This window comes from Python bivittatus, unplaced genomic scaffold, assembly GCF_059951505.1.
Source record: "Python bivittatus isolate LINGU-HERP-01145 unplaced genomic scaffold, Pbiv_v1 ctg000500_np1212, whole genome shotgun sequence".
In the NCBI taxonomy this organism is placed as follows: domain Eukaryota; kingdom Metazoa; phylum Chordata; class Lepidosauria; order Squamata; family Pythonidae; genus Python; species Python bivittatus.
This window is the reverse complement of record NW_028277079.1, coordinates 1,491,650-1,514,232: the sequence shown is the minus strand read 5'-3', so window position 1 is coordinate 1,514,232 and position 22,583 is coordinate 1,491,650. Positions and strand designations below refer to the sequence as shown.

Below are 22,583 nucleotides of genomic sequence, written 5' to 3'. Positions count from 1 at the left end.
GTTTACTGTAGCTTGGCTTCCACTGCCCCCGACCCGTGTAATCACGCAATCATGCACTTGTGCTGCGCTCCCAGAAATGCCCACCAGTCTCACCACTCGTGTATTGTGAACGTTATCGTTTGATCGTGCCTGTAAAAAAAAAAAAATGGCACAATTGTGCCCATTGTCTTGGCTTTTGATTGCCTGTTTTGACGGGGATAAAACAGGTTGGCCCCCAGTAGCCGAGGCTCCCTTTAGCAAGCAGCTGGGTTGCCCCCCAGCACGCAAGGGCGATTCAAGGGTGGGCCAAGGAGAACCGTTCGCCAAAGTGTGCCATTCTGCAGAGACCCGCCCTTAAAGAAGCGTTCCAATGTCCGCTCCTTTTCTCCAACCTGCAAGGGCCTCCGAAACGTCACCCGTGCCCAAGGGGTGAAAGAGCGACCGGGAGGACTGACTGGCATCCAAGATGGTGCGTTTCTGGGCAGACAAAGACCAAACTTAGCAACCAAAGACAGCTTTATTTGGGGACCAAAGAAGGGGAGGGAGCTCTTACAGACAGGATGACACAAATGAGACCCCGTCCTGAGCGGGGGGGGCTCAGCCCAGCCTCTCCCACAGACGGACTGGTTTCAGCTTGTTTCCAAAGCCTTCTCTGGCGCCCATGGAACTCCCTGCCACAAGCTGCAGCCGTGACAGATTTCCTCTCCTCCTCCAACCAGAACGGACCAGGGTGCCAGGGCGCCCTGCCCGCCACTCCGCACCCTGCTTCTTCGTCTCCCAAGCAGATCTCCAAGGTGGCTTCACTGGGGACCTTCTGCAGGCCCCGAGCTGTAGCAGGACTGCGGGATCCCAATTCTGGCATTAAGTTCCCAGTCCCTGTGGCTGCAAACAAGGGGCCTTCCGAAGATATTTTATACTGCGTCTGGCCTCTAGATGAGCTGGACTACAACTCCCATCCTCCTCAGGCACGTGGTCCAACACATCTGGGTAGTAGCTCCCCAAGGTTTCAAGGCCTGGTGGGTCTTGCAGAGCTTCAAATGTTAGGGGCCCAGAAGCTTTGGGGCCCCTGACTCATCTTTGGAAAGAGGCCTTGGTTTGGTTTGCCCCCCTCCTGAACCCCATCACAGGGGGCTCTTATGGTGGCAAATGTGCTCCAGACACCCCCCATGAGCCATAAGGAGAACCTGCATGTTCAGAGGCACTCTACCACTTTTTTTTTTTTCCCTGTACAAAGAACAGGGGGCCTCTTGCTTGTTCCTTCTTCAGCTTCCCAGGAGCATCCTTTGGGTGGAACTGCGGTGCCCAGATGCCCCCCCAACTGCCAAGGCTCCCTGAATCCCCATGGCATCGCTAACCCCCTTTCCACTCCCTGCATTCACACAACTCCTTTAACCCACTTCTCGGAGCAAGGCCTTGCTCTGGGCTGACCTGGTGCATCCACGCCCACAGCCCCCAAAGCCACCCAAAAGCTAACCAAGGTCCGTGCATCACCACCACGACCTCTGGGGGGTTCCCAGGGAAAGTACCCTATCCGAAAAGCTGCTTCTGGGGGGGGGCAGGCGAAGAGTATTGCGGCAAGAAAGGATTAAACGCTCTTCCCCCCTCGATGCGCTTCTAAAAACACGGCACCACGTAGCGTTTGAATAACAGTTTGCCCTTCCTGCCCCCCACAAAATTTATGATCTGGGGCTCCTCAGTGACCTCTGAATTTCCCAACAGGGCCCAGGGCCCTTCTCCTCCTTTGCCCCCCAAGCCCAGCTCAGCCTGCCCTCCCCAGGAGAAGCCCAATGGAGGGGAGGGGAGGGGAGGGGAGGGGCTGGCTGGCTCATCTGCACCCCCGCCCTGCTCTTGCCCTGCGCCCTGCGCCCTGCGCCCTGCGTTGGCCCAGATGTAAAGACCCAGAATGCCCAGCCAGAGTATTATCTGTGGGGCAGGGGCTGGAATGACCCAAGCCAGGAGGGAGAATGATCCCCCAGCTCCACCCCGGAAGCCCAGGCCAAGAGGGGTGACTCTGGTCCATCCCTCCTAACTCACCATTCCCCCCCTCTGCCCCCCGGCTTCGATCTTTCGCTCCGCCCACCCCAGCGCCAAACCCAGAGCCCCCTCGGGGGAAGCTGCAACAGCCGCCTTACGATCCCCGCGTTTGGGCCCGGAAAGCGAGCCTCGTTAATAACGCTCGTTCTCATCAACGTTACGATTAATCAGCATTATCCGTGGAGGGTTTCGGGGCACGGGAGGACGGAGCGCCCATCAGCGCTGGACAATCACAGCTCAGTTGTTGCCGGAATGCCACAGATACTCTCAAGAGATCACACTTAGTCGTCACATACATAGACAGACACACGCACACACACACGCCAAACACCGACAGACACAGAGTTCCCACACTTTAAAGCTGAAAGGAGCTTTTCGCTTGCAGAGAAAAAGGTGTTTTTAGCGTTGGGCAGTAAACAAATACACACCGCCTGCACCGTCCTGGGCCCTCCACAACATCCCCCTCCAAGAGTACAGCACCCCCTAATCCCCCGTCATGCTGGCTGGGAGTCATAGGGCGCGTGGTCCAAGGTGTCAGGAGGGCCCAGGTTGGGAAGGGCGTTCTAAGACAGGCATCCGATTGCCTTACGGGCGTTTGGTCAGGAAAGTTTCCAGCTGCCCCGCAAGGTAGGCCAGCGGGCAAGAGAGGGAAGGTTAAGGGGCCGCGTGACTGTTAAGGCCCCGGCGTGAATTCAGGATGAGGTGAAGTCCGGCCACTGAGTGGCAAACTTCTGTTTTTCGAGCCAGCCTAGGGCAGGGAATTAGGCGTGCTCCAAGCATGCAACACTTGCACACAACTTGTGCGCAACTTTGGCCCCCAGGTTTGGGGGTGGAGGGCAGGGAGCAAGAGAGGAGCCCAGCTAACGCCTGGATTCTGCAAGGGTTACACACGGGCCCCCCCGGAAGGCCCTCCTCGCTCGACTGCCCCCTTTCTCTACAGCACAGGGAAACACCAAGAAGCCACAGCAAGGGGGGCCTGCCCCTGCCCCCACAGACAGACACCTCACACAGAAACACAGAGAGGCAGCGGGCCCACACAAGCACTGGGGGCCGCCCCATGCGGGCCCCAGAGCCCCTTCCTCCGCCGCAGCTCCCCGCCGGGCCCCCGGCCCTGGGGCCCGGCTAGACAAGGGCATAGTCGAACTGGCCGCGCTCCAGCCCCTCCTTGTGGTCAGTCCAGGAGGAGGCTGGCATGCGGCTGTAGGGGTCCAGCAGGATGCGGAAGCAGCGCACCATCAGCATCACCAGGAAGATCAGCAGGAAGATGACGAAGGCGAAGACGGTCTTCTGCTCGGCGTCCATGCCGAGGGCCCCGGGGCCGGGCTCCGCCCGTCCTGGCGAGAGCAGTTCATAATCCAGGGTCGAGGCGTCGTCCATCACGGCGGCGCAGCAAGCCCACCGCGGGGGGGGCGGCGGAGCCCGGCCGGTCACACAGCCCCCATCTTCCAGCGCGGGGCGGGGGCCGCTTCCCCCAGAAGGCCTCCCACGGCCAGAAGGGCTAGGCCACGGCGGGCAGCAGGGGAGGGGCAACAGGGCCACGGCCACGTGCCTCGGGCGCCTGGAAAGGAAGCAGACGGACAGCGCCCTCGCTCTGGCTCTTGGGAGCAGCAGCCCCTGGGCAGGAGGACTCTGCAGGAAAGGAAGGCCCCGCTGCCCTTGGCCGGAGTAGCCCGCAGCAGTGCTCCGGTCCCACAGAAAGGAGGGGGGCCCTGGGCCTTCCTGTTTACCCCTCCGTCCACCCACCATCCCCTGCCTGCCTGCCTGCCTATCAGCTATCTATCTATCTATCTATCTATCTATCTATCTATCTATCTATCTATCTATCTATCCATCCATCCATCCATCCATCCATCCATCCATTTCTATCATCTCTATCTATCCATCCGTATCTACTTCTTTCTGTCCATCCATCCATCCATCCATCCATCCAACCATCCATATCTATCTACCCACCCATTTCTTTCTATCTGTCCATCCATCCATTTCTTTCATCTATCTACCTACCTATCATCTATCATCTATCCATCCATTTCTACCTGTCTATCTATCCATACCTCCATATCTATATCTATCTATCATCCATCCATCCACCCATCCATCCATCATCTATCTATTTATCTATCATCTATCCATCTCCTTCCTTCCTTCCTTCCTTCCTTCCTTCCTTCCTTCCTTCCTTCCTTCCTTCCTTCCTTCCTTCCTTCCTTCTGTGAGAGATGGATAAAATATGTTATTATTGACAAAGAAATAGTAGCTTGAGCATGCTAAGAGTGCAGCTGTGTGAGAGATAAGGAAGTAGTGTTAAGTGTTATGGTTATCAAATAGTGGCAGATGGAGAGGAAGTTGTCTCCTTGTGTGGGACAATGTAAATACCAATTAATTTGGAGCAATCTTTATCAGTACAGTGGTACCTTGGGATACGAACGCCTCTACTAACGAACCTTTCGGGTTACGACCAGCTCCGGCCGCAAAAATTTACCTCGATGTGCGAACTCCGCCTTGGGGTACGGTCATTTTTCCGCCCTGACACGTGGTCCGCGGCCATTTTTCCGCCCCGACGTGTGGTCCGCGGACGCCAGAACGGATTAACCGTATTTACATTGAACCTTATGGGGAAATTTGCCTCGAGGTGCGACCAAATTCGGAGGGCGGAACGGATTAACTGGATTTACATTGAACCCTATGGGGAAATTTCCTTCGGGTTACGACCAACTCGGGATACGCCCAGAGTCACGGAACGGATTAAGTTCGTATCCCGAGGTACCACTGTATAATGCAAATAGCTGAAACCTTGAGCAATTACCATAGATGAGGTGGGAGGGACCAGGGAGAAATCCTAGAGCGGCCGGAAAGACTGTACACCCAGAGTGCCTTAGCCAATGGGGAAAAGGGGAGGGACTTGCGATCGGGAAGGTATATAATGAGGCCGGAGTGTGTATGTGGGCGTGGCTTCTTATTGGCACCGAAGCCCACCGGCCTTTGCAAACGCTTCCAATAAACTTTACTTCTGACTAACCCAGAGAGAGATTTGTGGTGCTTGCTTCGCACCCTCCCTCCCTCCATCCATCCCATTTCATGCTGCCAGATCAACAGAGACTTACATACTAGTTGCTTAACAACTATTTGATTTTCCTCCTCTTTACTGAACGGGGGGTGGGGGGACACTGAAATCCCCCCAGGCTTTCTTAGCTAGCCCAGCTCCGGCTGCCGCAGGTCCTGCCCAGGGGCCCGGCACTTGGCTCGCCCCCACACCCACCAAGGGAGCGCCCGCTGGCGCTGCGTGGATCTCCTTCCCTGGGCCTTTGGCGCAGGGTAAGCGGGGGAGGACCCCACACCGGGACCTCAAATGGGGCTGCCTCAAGAAACGTGGATGTGGGTTGGGGGCCCTCCTGCTTTCACGAGGGCAGAGTCGCGCAGGTGAACCCCCCCAACTCAGCCTCGAGGTCCAGGGAGGGCAGCAGGTGTCTGGGGGGGTCCAAGCCGCAAAACCGTCTGCTTGCCAGCCTCCCTTTCGTGGCCGGCGCCAAGGGGTGGGGAGCGGAGCAGCAGAGCCCCCCTTTCATAACTCTGGGGAAACTGCGGCCTCTGCACCCCACGGCGCCAGTGAGGCAGCACCTTCCCGCCCCGCCCCACAGGGATCCAGCCGGCTGGAGGTTGGTCGGGCAGTCCCGGGACCGGGTGCTGGGCAGGGGGAGAACCGGGAGGAGCACAGCGCCCCCCCAGTTCCTGAAAGGGCACTGATTTTAAGTTCATGCTTGGGGGGCCCTTCTGGAACTGAGTCCAGGGCTGCCCAACGATGCCAGGCTGAGATCAGGAGGAGCCACTCCCCAAAGCGGTGCCCCTTTCGTAAGATTTGCAAGTGGGAAAAGGCGCTCCCGGACCCCGGACGCTTCGAGGCTCCAGAGGACTCCGGTAACCATCCAGGCCACACGCAAACTGGTCTGCGGCTTCAGTTCCCGCCCCTCCCTTATGACTCGACTCCGCCTTCCGAAGGCGGGGCCACCTGATCTCCAGGGGCTCAGGGGGTAGAGTCAGGGCAGGTGGGCGGAGCCTGGTGGGACGGCAGGCCCTGCTTAAAAAGGGCCGAGCCCCCCAGCAACAGCTCTGCCCCACGTTTGGCTCCCTTTTATGCAGCCCCACAGCGGGGCTGCCCCCAGCGCTAGAGAAGAGGGGATCCACCAGGCATCGCCAGCTGGGGCAAATGTCTTAGCGGGCACCCCGTTTCTCTCGGGCACTGCTCAGAGGGGATGCCCCTTCCGCCCAGCTGCGGGTCCAGGCCGGGGGGCGCATAAGAGCAAAGCTTGGCTGCCTACCTCCTGCCTGCCCTCGGAGGGCACCTGCATCTCCAGAGCCGGGGGAGAAGAGACCCGCGTCACGCAGCTGCCCGTCTTGTGGGTTCTCCGCATCAGGCTGCAGCTGCGGGAGAGAGAGAGGAAGGCCTGGATGACGCACGCCTGCCTTGGCTGGAGTCCCCCCCCAGGTGTGCAAACTCCTGGCTCTGATGCTTGGTGACGCCCCCCCCCGGGGCCCTCCAGGCGAGTCCGGCACTTTGCTGCTCATACGCCAACCAGATGCCCTTTGGGGGCTCCCGAGACGGGGATGGAGCCCTGCCCCTGCGAACGCCCCCAGCCAGGTGGGGATACCGACTCTTGAAGCCCAGGAGGCCCAGATGGACTGGTCCGCCCCTCCCCCTTCAAGCCCCCCACGTTGGCAGCCACCCCCACATCCGGGGGGAAGGAACTGCCGGGGGTCCTGCTCTGGGGGATTCGTTTCGGAATGTGACGGAGAGGCTGCCCGGCTCCAAAATGACCCTGGGTGGCCCACATTGAAAGGAGAACCATGCAAGGAAAGCAGCGAGAAAATCCCGGCGTCTGGACAACCCCCCCAACAAGAACCGTCCCCAGCCGGGCTCCGCCCACACCCTCCCTATCCCAAGAGCTGGGAGACCAGCCAACTTTTAATTTGGATGGCTTTTTACGATGGCTTCCTTAAGGGACTGGCCGCGGGTGCTCTAATGGCACGACTGCAATCCCCGAAGCGTTCCTCTCAATTGCGGCCAGCGAAAGAAATGCCAGCAGTGGGAAGGTACAGGGAGTCCTCGTTTAATGACGGCAATGGGGACCAGCAACTGTCGCTTAGTGACATGGTCGTAAAGCATGATGTCACATGACTGCCCCGCTTAGTGACAGAAAGTCCAGCACTTCCGGTTGCCATTGTTAAGTGAGGACCTCACGTAGTTGCCATTTGTGACCTCCTGCCAGCTTCCCCATCAACTTGGCTTGTCGGAAGCCGCCTGGGAAGGTCGCAGATGGTAATCGCGGGACACCACGATGGCTGTAAGTCCCCTCATTCAGCGCTGTCGTAAGTTCAAATGGTCGCTGAACGAGTCATCAGTAAGCGAGGATCACCTTAGAGTGCAGCTGGACCAGGGCAGGGACTCTCTTTGTGTGGCACTGCTTCTCAAGGACCCCAGCCAGATGCCCTCCGCGACTGGTAGCTGACCCTGGATCCACATCTCTGCTAACAGTGGGACGCCTGCCCCTCCCCTCCCCCCCGTTCTCCCTTGGGCTCTTCAACCCAGCAAAGGTGTCGGAGGATGAACTTCGAAGATGCCACCAGCGGGCCCTTCCTCAGGCTCTGCCTCAAGGACCTGGCATCAGAGACGCTGCCAACGCAGCCTTTCTGAGATGATCCAGCTGCGTTTCAATTCCCGCCAACGGGCAAGAACCAGCAAAAGGAACTGAGGGGCTTCAGACACTCCCCACCTGGGGGCAGCACAGGGCAGAGGTTCCAGATGTTGGGGACAACACTGGGCTGCAGGACAGAAACCTGGGGCAGCGTGCCAGGCCTTGGCCTCCTGTGGCTTTAGCATGGGCGCTCCTCTTGCATTCTTGCTCGACACTTTTTCCCCAGCGGGGTCTGCCGAGAAAGACGGCAAGCAAGTCAAGAGTGCCCCGAGCATATGCAGAGTGCTTTCCTCAAGCTGCCCCTTGCCCTGAGAGAGGGAGAGGGAGCGTGGTACCCAATCAGAAAACCTCGCTTCCAGGAGGGCAAGCAAGACCCCGAATGCCTCGCGTCACACCTGCTGCGTGAGAAAGGGGCATTCTCTGCTTCCAGAAGTGGAATGGTTTGTTGGGAAAAGCTGCCTGCTTTTGCCCTCGCCAAACCCATTTTGAAGAGAAGCAAGAAAAAGGTTGCATCATTTCTAGCGATGGGCAGAATTAGCTGCGCAACAGCCAAACTCAACTGAGGAAAATAATTTAGTACGGAAACCCGCAGGCTTTTCATTCCCACCTGCCCCCCTTCCTCCCCCAAATCTTTATTTGGCACTTGGTGGGTGACACAGCCCTTCTTCTCCTGCATTTCGAAGCCGAGAAAAAAACACGACAGAGGCTTTCTCTCCTTCCCCCAAAATCTGGCTGGCAGGAAGTGCGCGATGCTGATCCCTGGTGAGGCTGAACCAGGGTTACGCGGAACCAGAAGAATGACCCCGAGAAGGAACACTTGGATGCACGTCTGAATGGAGGCAAAGGGACAGGAGGGAAGCCGCAGCAGCCGCTTTTGCCAGGACCCTGCCTCAGTCCAACCAGGGCTGTGTCGAAGCCCCGCAACCATGCCACAAAGGTGGTGAGTCGGGAGGGGGGTGCGTCTTGATCCAAGCAAATTCTACCGACATAATCCCCCAAAGGCCAAGGACTGGCTCGGGATATTGATCGAACTGAGCACCCTGGTTCCAGCAACGGGCAGCCATGCCCGCCGATGGCCCGAGCAGCTGGCCGCCCGCAAGGTGGGACGAGAGGGACCAAAGGGCTTCCCTTGGAAACTTCGGGTCGTTTTCTTTCAAGGAAGGGAGCCGGCCTCAGCTGCAGGGGCTTTCTGGGGCCTGCATTTCTCTCCACGCCAAGGGCCAACGCCACGCTGGGTTCCTACCAAGACCCTCTGAATATCTGCTAGGGTAGTGTTGCTGGCTGGGGGATTCTGGGAGTTGAAGTCCCCACATCTTAAAGTTGCCAAGGTTGAGAAACACTGTGCTAGGGTGTCACGCCAGTAAGCCAAGCCGCACATGGTGGCCGAGGCCACCCCACACCCCCACCCTGGTCCACAGCCGGAAATTGCCCCTGCAAGTCACCGTGCCTCCCTTCCAGCTGGAGGGTCATATCCAGCGGCCTTCAACGGACCTTGGCCGAGCCACAGCAGAGTCCAGCCTCCTTGAGCGCCCAAGGCAGGAACCCAGCGGTGGAGCCTCCCCGACAGATGGCCGTCCAGCCCCCACCTGAAATCCTTGCGCTTCCTTGCCCTGCCCAAGGGGCCAGCTGTCACCCACAGTCCCTCTCCTGCCCGTCTCACCTTTCAACGGCGCACCCAGAAGCCCCGTGCACCATCTTCCACGCAGAAACTTCCCAAGGGGGGGAACAGCTTCCCTAGCCGCAAATTGCTCCCCAGAAGGTGCCATTCACACAACAGGCATCGCTTTGGCACTCCATCTTTCAGCCAAAGAAGCACGTGCAATTGTGCAGTGGGGTGTCTAAAACACACACACAGAGATCCACGATCACAAGGGATCCCGACTCACGGATCCAAAGCACACTGTTTGGTGGAAAGGCAAAGGAGCACTTTGACCAAGAAACAGCTCAGAAGAGTCTCGGCTGCAGCCAGGGCGCTGGCTGGGAGGCCCGTCTCGGCTCTCGAAGGGGCCACGAAGAGCCGGGGGGCCCGAGGAAAATGCCCCACAATCCACAGGTATCCAGCAAGGGACATCAGGCGTGTGATGACCTCATTACCCCTCCTTTCAATGATTTGCCTGCTTAGGGACCTCTCCGGATGGCCCCACTTCTGACGGCTTGCAGGGATTTCGGAGAACAGAAAAATGGAAGCCATTTAGATGTTGATAGGCTGCCAATTACTGGCAAGTTTGTTGCTTCCTCTGATATAATTGTTACACAGAAACACTGTTTTTTCAGTTGTGGAATTTCAACAGCCCCGGCTTCCGCAGAAAATAAAGGTTTTCTACCATCTCAAGAACAGCGAAAGGAGAAAAAGACCCAGTGAATTTAACAGCCTTCCTTCCAGGAAACATCAGGAGGAGCGTTTTCTGACTCGCCCGTTTCATTAAAAGGCAGAAGCATCCTTCCGCACTGGCCCAGAAGTCGGGCACAGTTACTGCACCAGATGGATTTCTGCCTGAGGCCCCTGGAGGGCTGCAATCCTCAGCAGTGCAAGGATGTGTCAGAGGCGTAAAAAGCTCTCCCGGTCTTTCTGGAGGAGCCGCTGGCTGGGCGGAGTGAGCCCAGTGCAGCAACTCATACAGTGACATAACAGAAATCCTCCTTCAGGGACAAACCATCCGCCTGCCTCTTCCTCCAGGAGCAGAACAAGTCATCTTCGCAGCAGTGGGGTCAGAATGCAGCAGAGCGGTGACTCACGCAGAGAGGTGGCAAACCGCCTCCTCCTCCAGAGTTTGACGGAGATTCGTTCTTGAATCCCGTGTCTTTCCTGCAACGCGCTCACAATTAGCGAGGTCTGGACTGCAGCCACCATCATCTCCGGAGAGCTGAGGGTGATGGGAGTTGTAGTCCAGCACGTCTCAAAACCCTGGTTGGAGAAGGCCGATCTCCCTCCCCCGACATTCCCTTCATCCACAGCAATTATGGGCTGTGAATTCGCCTGGGTGTGCTTCTGAAACCGATATCCGACCGGGCACACACTTTGCGCCAACATCCTTGCCTTCCCAATCGCTGTGCCGCAACTCAAAACTCGCCCAAAATCACTGTCAAGACGACCCTTGTGGCGAAAAAGCTGCCAGAGAAAGGCGCAACCGGCGGGCAAACGGCTTTCCAGCCAGACACGTCTGGGAATCGAGCACACAAACATGTGCGTATGATGAGAAATGCGCATGAAAGGGGGTGTGAATTTCCAGGCAGCGTTCACTAAACCCTACAGAAAACTGCCAGCCGACTCAGAAATGGCCAGGAGAAAGGAGGAGCGGCGAAGGCTCGAACTTGGCAGCTTCACCCACCCCATCGAAACTCCCCCCCACCCGACACGCACCCCCAGCTCGCGTTCTCCCGCCCTGCTCCTGGGACGGGGGGGGGCAGACTCTGCCAATACCTGCTGGGCCTGGGGCGAGGCAGTGCCCCCGCCTGCCCCTCAGCCACGCCAGCCGCCGCGAGCCCTTCGCCGGAGAAGCGCCTTGGTTCCCCGCACCCGGAGCATCCTTGCAGCAGCAGACACCCCCAGACGGTTCCCATGGAGACAGCATCAAGTACAGCACAAAGGTGGAAGTGGAAAAAAAGAGAAGTCATCTTTGCGGGGGGGGGAGCGCTGGCGAGAGAGGGTCACGAATTCGGCAGCCCCGAGCGGCACACACGAAGTCCCAGCACCCTGAGGGACCAAGCAGGAGCTTCTCCGGGCACTCAAGTCTTGCCCAGGACGGGGGGGGGCGGGGGGGGGCAGCGGGTGAGCTGAAGGGTGGGAAGGATGGCTGGGAGGAAGGAGGAGGGGCCACCCTCTGAAGCCCCTCCAAGCCAGTCTGGGCAAAAACCAGATCGATTTGTAGACACCAACCAAGAACCCAGACGATCACTACACCGTTTGGATTCCTAATCAACCTTATCCCCCAATTGTCACAGATTGAACTCTCCCAAGCAACTCAAAAGTCCTGTTGATCCGCTGAGTTCAACTCCTCCCCGGAGGATTTTGGCAACAGCCTTGGACCGGGTCCCCTTTCGCTTCCAACCCTAGAGTCCCGGGAATTCCTTGTGGTCTCCCATCCAAAGACTAACCAGCTCTGACCCTGCTTAGCTTTCCAAGATCAGCCGAGGTCAGCTTCTGATTTGGCCCTTGCTTCACTAAGGAAATAAAATTCCCAACTCTTTGCACAGCAAAAGACTTTGCCGGACACCGTCTAGAAGAGCAAAAAATAAAACAGTCTTGTGGTATCATAAAGACCAGTATGCAAATAAATACACTCCTATACAAGTGTACAAGAAGAGTGCAAAAGAGGTTTTCTTTCTTCCAAAGGGCCACATGCTTGGCTCATTCTTTTTAATCCCAGGCACGTCTGCAGCCAGCTCAAGACTCAGTCACCCCACTCCCATGTGAAAAGGGGGACGTAAAATCCTCTCTGCATTTGGCCCTTAGAAGGCTGGCGTATTTCACGTGTGGTTGCCCTGCACGGAGCAGCCATTTTTGCAGAGCAGCTCTGCCCGTTATGGAGTTGGAAGGCCCTCCCTCCTGCAGAGATGCCCGCAGGCTGCGTGGCAGAAGTGAAGCGCCAGAGATGCAACCAAAGACCCCAGCCAAGGGGGCAACAGCAAAGAGCAAGTCCAACACACAGGAGAAGGAAAAGACACCTGACTGGGGGAGACAGAAGGAGCCTTGGGCAAAAGTACTTCTGGCTGTAGACATTGTAGGGAAAAAGCCATGTTGGTTTGGAGTCTGGCGGCCCCTTTTCTGTCTCACAAATTTTATTCAAGGGCAGCTTTGGGGAGTGACTCTTGATTGTGGCGTCCTTGGTGCTCTCTAAGCCTGATGGTTTGCCTGCAGATGTTTCATTACCCAGCTAGGTAACGTCATCAGTGCGAGGGAGTGTGGGGTTTGCTCCCCGTTTATTTACAGTAGCTCACCCTGTCAGTGTTGGTAGGGGAGTGGTCTTCTCCTTGCTGGTTCCTTGATTGGGGTATTTTTTTTCTGCTTGACTGTTTGTCTGGTGTTAATCCCCGCTTATCTGAGTGTTGGCTGAAGTGTTCAGGTCTTTTTGTTACCAACACCCAGATAAGCGGGGATTAACACCAGACAAGCAGTCAAGCAGAAAAAAATACCCCAATCAAGGAACCAGCAAGGAGAAAACCGCACCCCCCCAACACTGGCAGGGTGAGCTACTTTACATAAATGGGGATCAAACCCCACACTCCCTCCCACTGATGATGCTCCCTAGTTGGGGTAATGAAACATCTGCAAACAAACCACCCAGCTCAGAGAGCACCAAGCGGACCGCCCAGAGCACCAGAGATTCTCTTCTGTTGTGACTCCTGATTCCTTGGAAAAAAAGAGATGGGAGGGGGCCAAAAGCCGTCTGTGAGATCCCCCCGGCTCCATCTTGCTCCGGGAGAAGGACACAGAAGCATGGGTTTAAGTCAGAGGAAGACCGAATGGCAGGAAAATCTTCCCAAGAGCACCCGCTCTTCAGCCAGTGGCCCAGAGGGTGGTGGATGGTGGGGATGCTTTCAGCTGGACCCTGCCCTGGGCAAGGGGCTGGACTTGATGACCTTCATGATCCCTTCCAGCTCCACCACTAGGTGCATAGCATGGGGCCGGAACTATTTTCCTGCCGAGGGGTGCGTTCCCTGAGGGAGAACTATTGCAGGGGGGGGGCTGGTGGGGGGGGCAAAGTGGGTGGCCCCACCCCCGCTGGCCTCCTTCCCTCCCAGGCCCCCCTCCCAGGCCAGACACCCGGGAGCTGCAGAAACCCCGGGGATGGGATGACAAGCCGAGGGAACTCATTGCTATTCAGCCCGAGAACATCACGAGCGGGAAGGTCACCTGGCCTGCGCTGGGCACAGACGCCCGCTCGCCATCGGAGGATCTTATGTGGTCTGCATTTATAAGCCGCCCGAGTCGGCCTGTGCTTCTGAGACAGAGAGGAGGGCTGTAAAGACTCCCAGTGGGTGGCTGCAGCGCTCCGCTCTGCCCCGGGGCACAAAGGCCGTACTTTACGAAAAGCGAAGTGCCTCCCTCGGGGAAAGCCGTCCACCAAAAAAATGCCCGTCCCCTTGTTTTTTTTAAAGACAGATCTTAGCAGAATTGACACGTCTAGCAGATTTCTCTCCCTGCCCCATTCGGCTCTGCCCCGGGGGAAGCCGTATCCCCCCTTGGCACCACTGTACGTTGTTTAAAATAATGCTTAGTGTTACTTGGCGCATTTTCCATTTTCTTTTAATTTTAGACCCTGTCAGTCTTCAAACAGGAAGCCTCCCCATGCAAAAACCGTGTTCTGCCAGCAAGCTACAGCCGTTCGCTTCAAAACAGAGTAAGACTCCAGTCCTCATGGTTCTGAAATCAAGGCTGATTTAGAAAAGAATTTTTTTCTTTCCTTCAGGAAGGGATGGGCAACCTACAGACCACCATCAGCTTTCTTTGCTGCCCCAAACCCCTTCTTGTTGGTCCTGCAAGTTCTCTCCAGCTACTCTGCTGAAATCTAATGCCACGGAGCAATGAGAGCCCCGGTGTTCAGCCACATTTAGGTGGGAAACAGACTAAAATTGTTACCGAAGCCCCCCGCCCCTCTGCAGTTTAATTCACGGAAATAAAGATGCCACAATCCAAAGGAAACTCTCCAGAATTTCAGAAAAAGCCAGCCCTGAGCGGCAGGTTGGTAGGGACAGAGAAGGGAGGCAGGGGTGCCATTGACCGCCCTCCGCAGTCCAGGGTCTCAGCTGACCAGCTGGCACTGTCAGCTTTTGGACATCCGATCGTTCACCACCTTCCCTGGAGAATCTGTTGGGATCAACCCCGGAGGCTCCTGCTGTCAAAACTGACAAGGAACCCTGGAAAGATGGAGGGGCATTTTTGCAGAGGAACTGGGTGTCATGTGATGGGGGGCGCATCTCCCACAGGAATCTGCAAAGTCACTGCATGTTGGGGGCGATGGGCACTGAGGTGCCAAAGCAAAGGAAGCCACTCCCAGCACAGAGGAAGAGGCTGCTGGGTCAGGCCGCTCGGAGCCCGGCGTCGTTTCCCCTCCGAGGGGCTGGCCGGGTGCTCAGAGAGAGGGGCAGCCCCCTCTCGCCACTGCTCAACTGGCATCTGAAGACAGGCCGCCCCAACGTGGAGGTGACACGTCTTCAAGACGAAGAACCCTCGAAGGAGCTGTTCTCCCTGAGTATCTCCCATCCCCTCTGAAGGCCATCCAAGTTAGTGGCCGTTGCCACATCTGGTGGCCATGCATTCCACAGGTTAATTGCGTGCGCAGGAAGAAGCGCCCCCTTCTACCTGTTGGAAACCGCCTTCCAATCAGCTCCACTCCGGCCCTCAAAAGCGCTGCCCACGTTTTCCCGGCCAGGCGTGACTCTACACTCCTCCACATCACATCTCCACTCGGCCACCTTTTCTCCAAACTAAAGGGTCCCAAAAGGACGAGCCTCTCTTCACAGGGACACTGTCTGAGTCCTGGGATCTTTCTGGCTACCCTCTTCTGCATTTTCCCAGATGTTTCATTCTTTTGCCCTGGGGGCAACCAGGCCCGTCCACAATAGTCCAGATGTGGACGATCATTCTATTTGCCACCCTACGAAATGCCACCTGCCTTATCACAACAACGGAGGCGACATCTTCCCCGACCTCTCCAGATGACCCTTGGCTCTTTCTCCTGCTTAGCTACCCACAGCTCGGGCCCCCTCCATCTGCCAGCGAGGCCAGGCATTTTCCCCCACACCGGCCACTTTCCATTGACTTCTGGAGCTTTTCACAAATCACCTCTACCACCCCAAAAGGTTTCACCGCAATCTGGGAATTCCGCTAACTTGCTCCTTACCCCAAAACTAGGATCATTTTTGAATGGTTCAAAAGCACCAGTCCCAGGACTGATCCTTGAAGATCCTTCCGAATTTGCTCGCTGAGAAAGTTGCATGTTATTCCTCCTTTCACCACTTAGCAATCCAGCAAAGACCAGGAGGCCTCCTCATCCATCGCTGCTACGTTTGCTCCGGGAAGGGGAGGGCAGGGATTGAGGAACAATCTGATGAAAGCTGGGTGAAGGTCTTCACCAGATCTCAAAGCGCGGAGCCACCTCTGAACGGGAGAAGACAGGTCCGCTGGAAGGCCGTGCCGGGGCTCCGGTTGGGTGGGAGGGAAGAGATTCAGAGGACTGGGAAATCTGCTCAGAGTCTACCTATGCAGAAGGAACGTCATCTGCTTCGGCCACTCTCCTTACTAAGAGTTGCAGGAACACGCACTGGACCCAGCCGGCCACGCCCTCTTCCCCGAGGGTCTCCCCCGTTTCCCTTCAACGCTCAGCTGGCGTTCTGGGGCCACCAACTATATTCTCAGACCTTCCCAGTCTCCAGTTAGAGATTCTTCTCCCCAGCCAAGACGCCATGCATTCGGGCACCTACCTCTTATGCACATCTTGAAAAACCTTGGCGCATGAAAAGCAGAGGCACCAATAAGCCGTCCTCAAGGCTGCCACCTCCCTTTTGAAACTCCGTTGTTCCCACCCGCCCCCCTGGAAGACCGGCCATAAATCACGACTCTCTTTTCTTTAATAAACCCCTCCAAGGGAGGAGTGTTTTTGGCCCTGTTTATTTATTCGGATTTGTTTTGACGGGGCAATTAAATACCTTCCTAATTTGTGACACTCAAGCAGGGAGAAATTTTATTCTTGCAGAAAAAGAAAGGCGCCGAAAGCAGCGGGTTCGGGTTTAATTACAGGCTTTAGCTAGGAATTAAGATCCTACCCCCCGCAGCTTCCATCCTGGGTGGGTGACTCACATCCACAGCGCCTCGAAACAAACTACTCACCGAAAGCTGCAGAGACAGGGAGCTTCTCCCAGCTAGGTCATGATGGCAAAGCTGTCGCCGTAACCATAGCGGGAAAACTGACATCACGCACGTCATGATGTCATCACACAAATGATGCAAAGGCGTCATTTGCACGATGACATCAAAACGTGTGTAACCTCCTTGTGGTTTCTCCCGGATGCCTAGGGCTGCATCCGTTCTCAAAAATGCCGTGGGATTCCTTCCTGGTTCATAAAACTGGCGTCTTCTTGGATGTCATTCTCTGGGGGGCCAAGGGCTGCACTGAATCTCAGTATCCGCCTGTGATTCTGAACCGGATTATACAACTCACGACTCGTGTGTGGATCAGAAGCCTCCGCGTTGACAATGATGATGACCCCAGAATTTCCCCCGGCCAGGTCTGCCGAGAAGTGCGAGCAAAATCCACACCAAGGTCGGACGTTTACTAGGCGAGCAGAAGGTTCGCAAAAGACCACTGCGCATTTCTGAGAATCCAAGGAGGTTTCATCAGGCAAGATTCCAAAAAACCTTCCAGGAAGGAAGGAACGTGGAGGAGTGCCAGAATCTGGTGGAAGCCACAGCAACGACATGCGTGTCGTTGTGCAAATGATGCATTTGATGCTGTGCACTTCGCTGTGCATATGCTTTACATAATTTGTGTCCCCTGTGGGGCGTCATGACACATAATGTCACTTGCCCACCACGTGGCGTCAGCCCTTTGAGGTAAGCAAGGTCACGAAAGAGGAAGTGACCGGAAGTCTCGGGAAGGGTTTCAATGCCTTGCTGGGAGAGAACCTTGAGAACCCCTCCAAGCTGCTCTCTACTTCGACTTATACCTAATATAATCAAGGCAAGGTTGCTTGAGCTTCTTTCTCACACGTTCTCCTTTCCCAGGGCTCAAATTTCTTTTCTGTAACGGCTCAGCCTTCTCTGAGCCAAACCGCCATTCCATCACCGCGGATCAGGAGCTCTGGATCTGAAGGGGACCTCCTTGCTAAAAGACCTGCCTCAGTTTAGTTTTATCTCTGCAATAAGTGGGAGACCGGACAGTGCCTCGACAGAGGATCCCACCACCCCACAAAGCAATCCTGCCTGCAGCGGTGTGGGTTGGCGTCCCAAAAACCCGTCCAGCGAGGCAAAGCCTTCCCCGATCCAGCCTCCAACCCCATCCCAACCTTCGACTTCTTTCCCTGCTGACCTACCCTGTCCAATTCCCATTCTGGCCCTCCTCGTTTCCAGTGAAACTAGCTAGATCACGGAACCGCCTCGTTCTGATCTCCTGGTTGTTTCTCCTTCCCAAGACAGGTATCGCAGCACCTCTGTCTTCTCCGCGGAACAGACCCCGCGGACAGTCGCTCTCGCTGGAGACTCACGAGCTGGGAACGAGACGTGTCCCTTCCACAAACGTCCACACTGGTCTAGAAAGGAAGTCACGCCTGTTTCCAGACAAGGAGGATTTCTGAGAGGAACCGGGTGGAAGAAATGCAGGAAACTTATCCCCAACTGTGATTGAGCTTGACGGCAAGGAGGAAAACAAAAACAAAAACAGCAGCACTTCAGGCCGAGCGCATCTTTCAGAACCGTCGCCGCGCCACTGAAACAGTGCTGTAATCGTACACCCTCTTCTTGCCTGGCTGCTGCAAAACCCTGAAACCTGATGCACGCAAGCTGGGAGGACAGCAGAGCCCTTTCTGCAAAGGGCCAGGCGACCTGTCAGCATTTCCAGTGCAGCCCCCCCTGCCCCCATTTTCACTGCTTTTCCCATTTGGGAGTTTTGACGAGGGGGCTGAGGACTAAACGGAGGGCAGGGGCCTTCACCCCTGGAGCGCAACTGCTGACCTATCACCGCATCACTGGTGGGGCCATCCCGGCTTCTGGCCTGCTGTCTTTGGAAGCACAACTACCGACTGACCGGGGGGGGGGGCAGTTAGGTGGAACAAGAGCTGCTAGGGCCCCAGAGTTTGTTTCTTCTGTCTGCTTTTCAAACCCTCAGAAGACGATCTTAGGACGGAGGCTACACTACAGAATGGTACGGAACCACCCTGCCGATTTTCAAGCATGGGGGTTGACAGGGGCTGCAAAAGAAATTAAAAAAAAAGTTTTGGGGGGTGGCTTAAAGCAGGCCCTATCTGGAAGAAATGTCCCAGGTGATGAGAAGGGTGGGTGCACTTGTAATTTGCTAATTGCAGGACGGTGACAGCCTTGGAAGAGCATTGACGGAGGAGCTGTATTAGTCTATGGTGGCAAAAAATCAGGAGGAGTCGGATCACACGTTTTCCGACTCACACATTTTATTCAAAGGCAGAAGCTTTCGTGAGCCGCAGCTGCTGCGGCTCACGAAAGCTTCTGCCTTTGAATAAAATGTGTGAGTCGGAAAAGGTGTGACCCGACTCCTCCTTAGAAGAGCAAAGCACCTGCAGATGGTGATGGTGGTATGATCATGATCCTAGACCTGATTTAGAGCAGCACGTACGAAAAGGATCCGGTTTGGAGCACCGCGCTTCAAAAAGGGCGCAAACCACTGAGCACGAGCCAGAAGGCAGGACGGTCCAGAGAACGTGTCCGGAGAGGCAAACTGAAAAGGCCGAGAACATTAGAGCTGTCTAAAATTTGTCCCCAGATCTGGGCCCACCACGGACACAGCAGAGTTGCTCTCCAGCTGCACGGCTCCGGTCGGAAAAAATACGATGGCAAAGTGGGGATGAGCCTGGCGGAGAAGCCGGTCTTTGCTAACTAGAGGACAAAACGTATTGTATGGTAAGGTGGGCGGCATGTATACCTTTGAAAATAAATCAAATTAAATAAATAAAGAGTCCCCTGTTATACGCTGTTTGACGGTGGAACTGCCCATCTCAGGGGGAGCTGGGCTGGCTGGCAGCCCCTCTTTTGCAGGAAATAGGAAAGCAAAGGGTGGAGGGTCCCCTGCCAGCGGTGCTGGGCAGAGTCCGGGACTCAGTCGGGGGTAGGAAACTGCCTGCCACATTGAGGATCACGTCGCAAAATAGCTGCCCTTGGGTGTGAAATCCTTGCTTTTCAGGCCAATTCCATTTTCAGCCATTTATTTACTTACTTACTTACTTACATTTCGAATTTGTCACCGCCCATCTCCCTGCAGGGCAGTTTACAATAAGAATAAATATTAGTCAAAATAGAATAAATATGAATTAAAATATATTACAAAAAGAGAGTGGGAATTTTAACAACGGGAATGGCCATTTTCCAAGATTTGGGGTGTTTAGGAGGGCTAGGAGGGCCCCTCCTGCTCTTCACACACTTAACCCTCCCCAAATAAAAGAAAACAGGCCTCTTTCCAAGCACTAAATGCCTCCTGCACCCCCCCGAAGGGTGGAGTTGAAGCCCCCGCCCCCAAGCTGCCCCCACGCTGGCTCATGGGTCAGCCAGCTCCTTCCCAAGATGGTGTTTGCCATCCGAAGCACATCCGCGCGAGAACGATGCTCCTTCGGCCCTCGCTTCTCCCTCCTGTACAAAGCCGGACTTTTGGCCTCCCCCTCTGCGTAGTCCTGGTGTGAAATCTGCCCCTCGAGGAATTCTAGGCTAGTCTACTCAGGAGTAGGACCTACGGAGTTCAACGAGCATCACGTCCTGAGGACTGGACAGCTTCGGCCTCCGAGGTCTCCGTTGTTTGCCCTCTGCCATCCTACAGTTCCACCCGAGCCAACACACGAAACCCCAAACCAGCCAGCCAGCCAGCCGTGTTTTCGGGGCACCTCTATCTGGTAGCTTATTTGGCAAACCACGGCTAAACAAACCATGAACTAATGCGAGTGGACCAGACCTGAAGCACTGCAGGGCGCTGCCCTTACTCCCCTGAAAGCAGGCCTACATCTGCAGCCGGCTTCGGCACGATCCGCTGGCACAATTAAGCAATGGCATGACTTGCTTTCCAAACTGTATCGAGAGGGTGGGGACGAGAGGGCCTGTTCTGGATCAAGATTTGGAGGCGAGTGGGCTTTAACTGGATTCGGAGCCTATCCCCGTTCTACGCTTTGCAGAAATGCCCAGCAAGGAAACCTTTTCTTCCTGGTGCAAGTTCCAGTAAGGTAAGTTGCTACTTCACAACCCACAGGTGAGGGACGACGAAAACTTGCCCAAAGGCTTTTAACTCTGGTTTGATGCTGCTACCGTAAACCACAGAGGGACTTGGCCGTTAGCATTACGGAAGGTCAAATACATAAGTACCTATCCCAAAATGATTTGAAAGGTTTAAAAACAAGAGGCCAGTGCACTTTCATTTTTAAATCCAGGGCCCTCCTCTCTGGCACAGGAAAACTGTGCTGTGTGTAAACTCAGAAGCTACTCCGCTTCCACCAGAAATGAATCGCTGCTATGCAAAAGCGGATTTTGCAGCAATTCCTAGGAGAAGCTAACCTCAGGGAGGGAACTATGTTACCCACGCTCCAAGCACTCTCCTCTTCTTTTCACCCAGTGGTTTGCTGCTCAGGGCACTTGCCAGATGAAATATTCGTGGTCACTGGCTGCAGACACCTCCACCCGACTTTGGGCAATCCAGCTTCCGATTTGCAAAACATCCCCACCGTCTGAGAGCCGCAAAGGGCAGGTAATCAAATTCAGCCAGGCTCCGCATTAAGCAAAATCTTAAACCCTCATCTCTCTCCGGCACATCTCAGGCCCTGCTGGCATTTCCAGGGGGGAATTCAATCTGTTTAGCTGCCTATTTGCAATCTGGCAAAGGATCTGTCGGCCACAAATTGAAGTTGCAAAAGGTTCCCCTTTGATTTTAAAGTCATCCTCGAATAAAAACAGTTTGTGGGCAGAAAATAAAGCCAGGAGGGTACAAAGTTTGAGCAGAACTGAGAAGGGAATGGTGGCGTCACTAGGCATGACTCGGTAAAGATCAGGAGCTGACGGCGCCGAAGGGCAAAGACCCTCCATGTCTTACCTTACTCTGGTTTACAAAATGCCAATCTATGTTGTTGATGCCATACCGCCTTGTTACCTACCAAGCAACTTTACACTTATACGTGGCCAGAGACCTCCAGCCACTGCCACCAGGTTTCCCCCAGATAAGCCAGCTTAGAGCTGCCTTTCAAGGTTCAGACAAAACTTGAACTACCCCAGGATCCTGAGCCAACCTTTCATTTTGCAGAATCAAACCATTGGAAAAAGAAAGTCAGTGCAACAGTTTCCCAAGGACCCACTGACATCAAGTATTGTTTTGAAAGCCAGGTTTCTAGCCCCTGTGAAGAAAGGGAGGGTGGAGGGTCTGGGCAGGACTTCTAGAGAACAGGGAGCTCAGCGCCTTGAAACCCACCGACCCAATTTCTGCCCTTCCTCCCCGCTTTCTTGCTCCGCCCGAAACACCTGCATTTTCCCCCCAGCCCTGAATTCCAGACGCAGAAGGCACCGAAGAGCAAACGGGAAAATCTCATCGTCACCTCCAATGGCTGTGCCGGCTGCGGACACTGGGACTTGTTGTCCCGAGCACCGGGGGCGAGAGTCGGGTGGAGCGAGGAGGACCGCGGAGGCCGGGCGGGGAAGGAGGCTCGGACCCCCGAGGGCGCCGCGCCCAGCCCAGCGCAGCCCAGCCCGCGGTCCGGTCCCGAAGCTGCCTCGTGGGGCGCCGGGGGACGCGTCCGAGAAGCCCCGCGTTCAACCGCGGCGCCGTTCGCTCGCCGCCGCCGCCGCCGCCGCCACGAACCCCGGCCGCCGCCCGCCGCGCCCGGGCACCGCGCCGCCCCGCGCGCCTGCCCGTTCCCGGGAGGTGCCCCGCAGCCCCGGAGCCGCCCCGCCCCATCCCGTCCGCGGCTGGCTGGCTGCCGGGTGGCTGGTTGGGTGGGCTCGCCCCTGCCGCAGCCGCCCCGGCGCCCCTTCACCTCTCCAGGGCGCGGCCGGGCAGCGCCGCTCGGCGTCCAGCTGTTGCGCGCAGCCCCGCCGCCGCCGCCGCCGCCGCCGCCGCCCTCTTCCAGAGGCCCCGGCGGGCTCGCTCGTTCGCGCTCCGCCGCCTGCACAGGAGAGGAGAGGCCGCCGCCGCCGCCGCCGCAGCCACCGGGGCTGATCCGGGCCGGCAGCGG

General features: G+C 56.3%; 1 protein-coding gene across 2 annotated transcripts; it reads right to left on the bottom strand.

Annotated features, from left to right (window-relative positions):
* Nucleotides 1-485: 485 nt before the first annotated feature.
* Nucleotides 486-22,526, bottom strand: CTXN1 (cortexin 1). Of its 2 annotated transcripts, none has more exons than XM_088147419.1 (3): nt 22,386-22,526; nt 6,327-6,429; nt 486-3,571 (listed from the first exon to the last, which is right to left on the bottom strand). In XM_088147419.1, the coding sequence occupies exon 3, from the start codon at nt 3,388-3,390 to the stop codon at nt 3,136-3,138; it is 255 nt and encodes an 84-aa protein (XP_088003545.1). In that variant the 5' UTR covers nt 3,391-3,571; nt 6,327-6,429; nt 22,386-22,526; the 3' UTR covers nt 486-3,135. The 2 variants fall into 2 exon arrangements, with proteins under 2 accessions (XP_088003545.1, XP_088003546.1); XM_088147420.1 differs by lacking the exon at nt 22,386-22,526 and adding an exon at nt 21,948-22,297.
* Between the last annotated feature and the right edge of the window lie 57 nt (nt 22,527-22,583).

Excerpts from the sequence above, each read along its gene's own strand:
- CTXN1 (XM_088147419.1), bottom strand. The coding sequence starts at position 3,390 with ATGGACGACGCCTCGACCCTGGATTATGAACTGCTCTCGCCAGGACGG.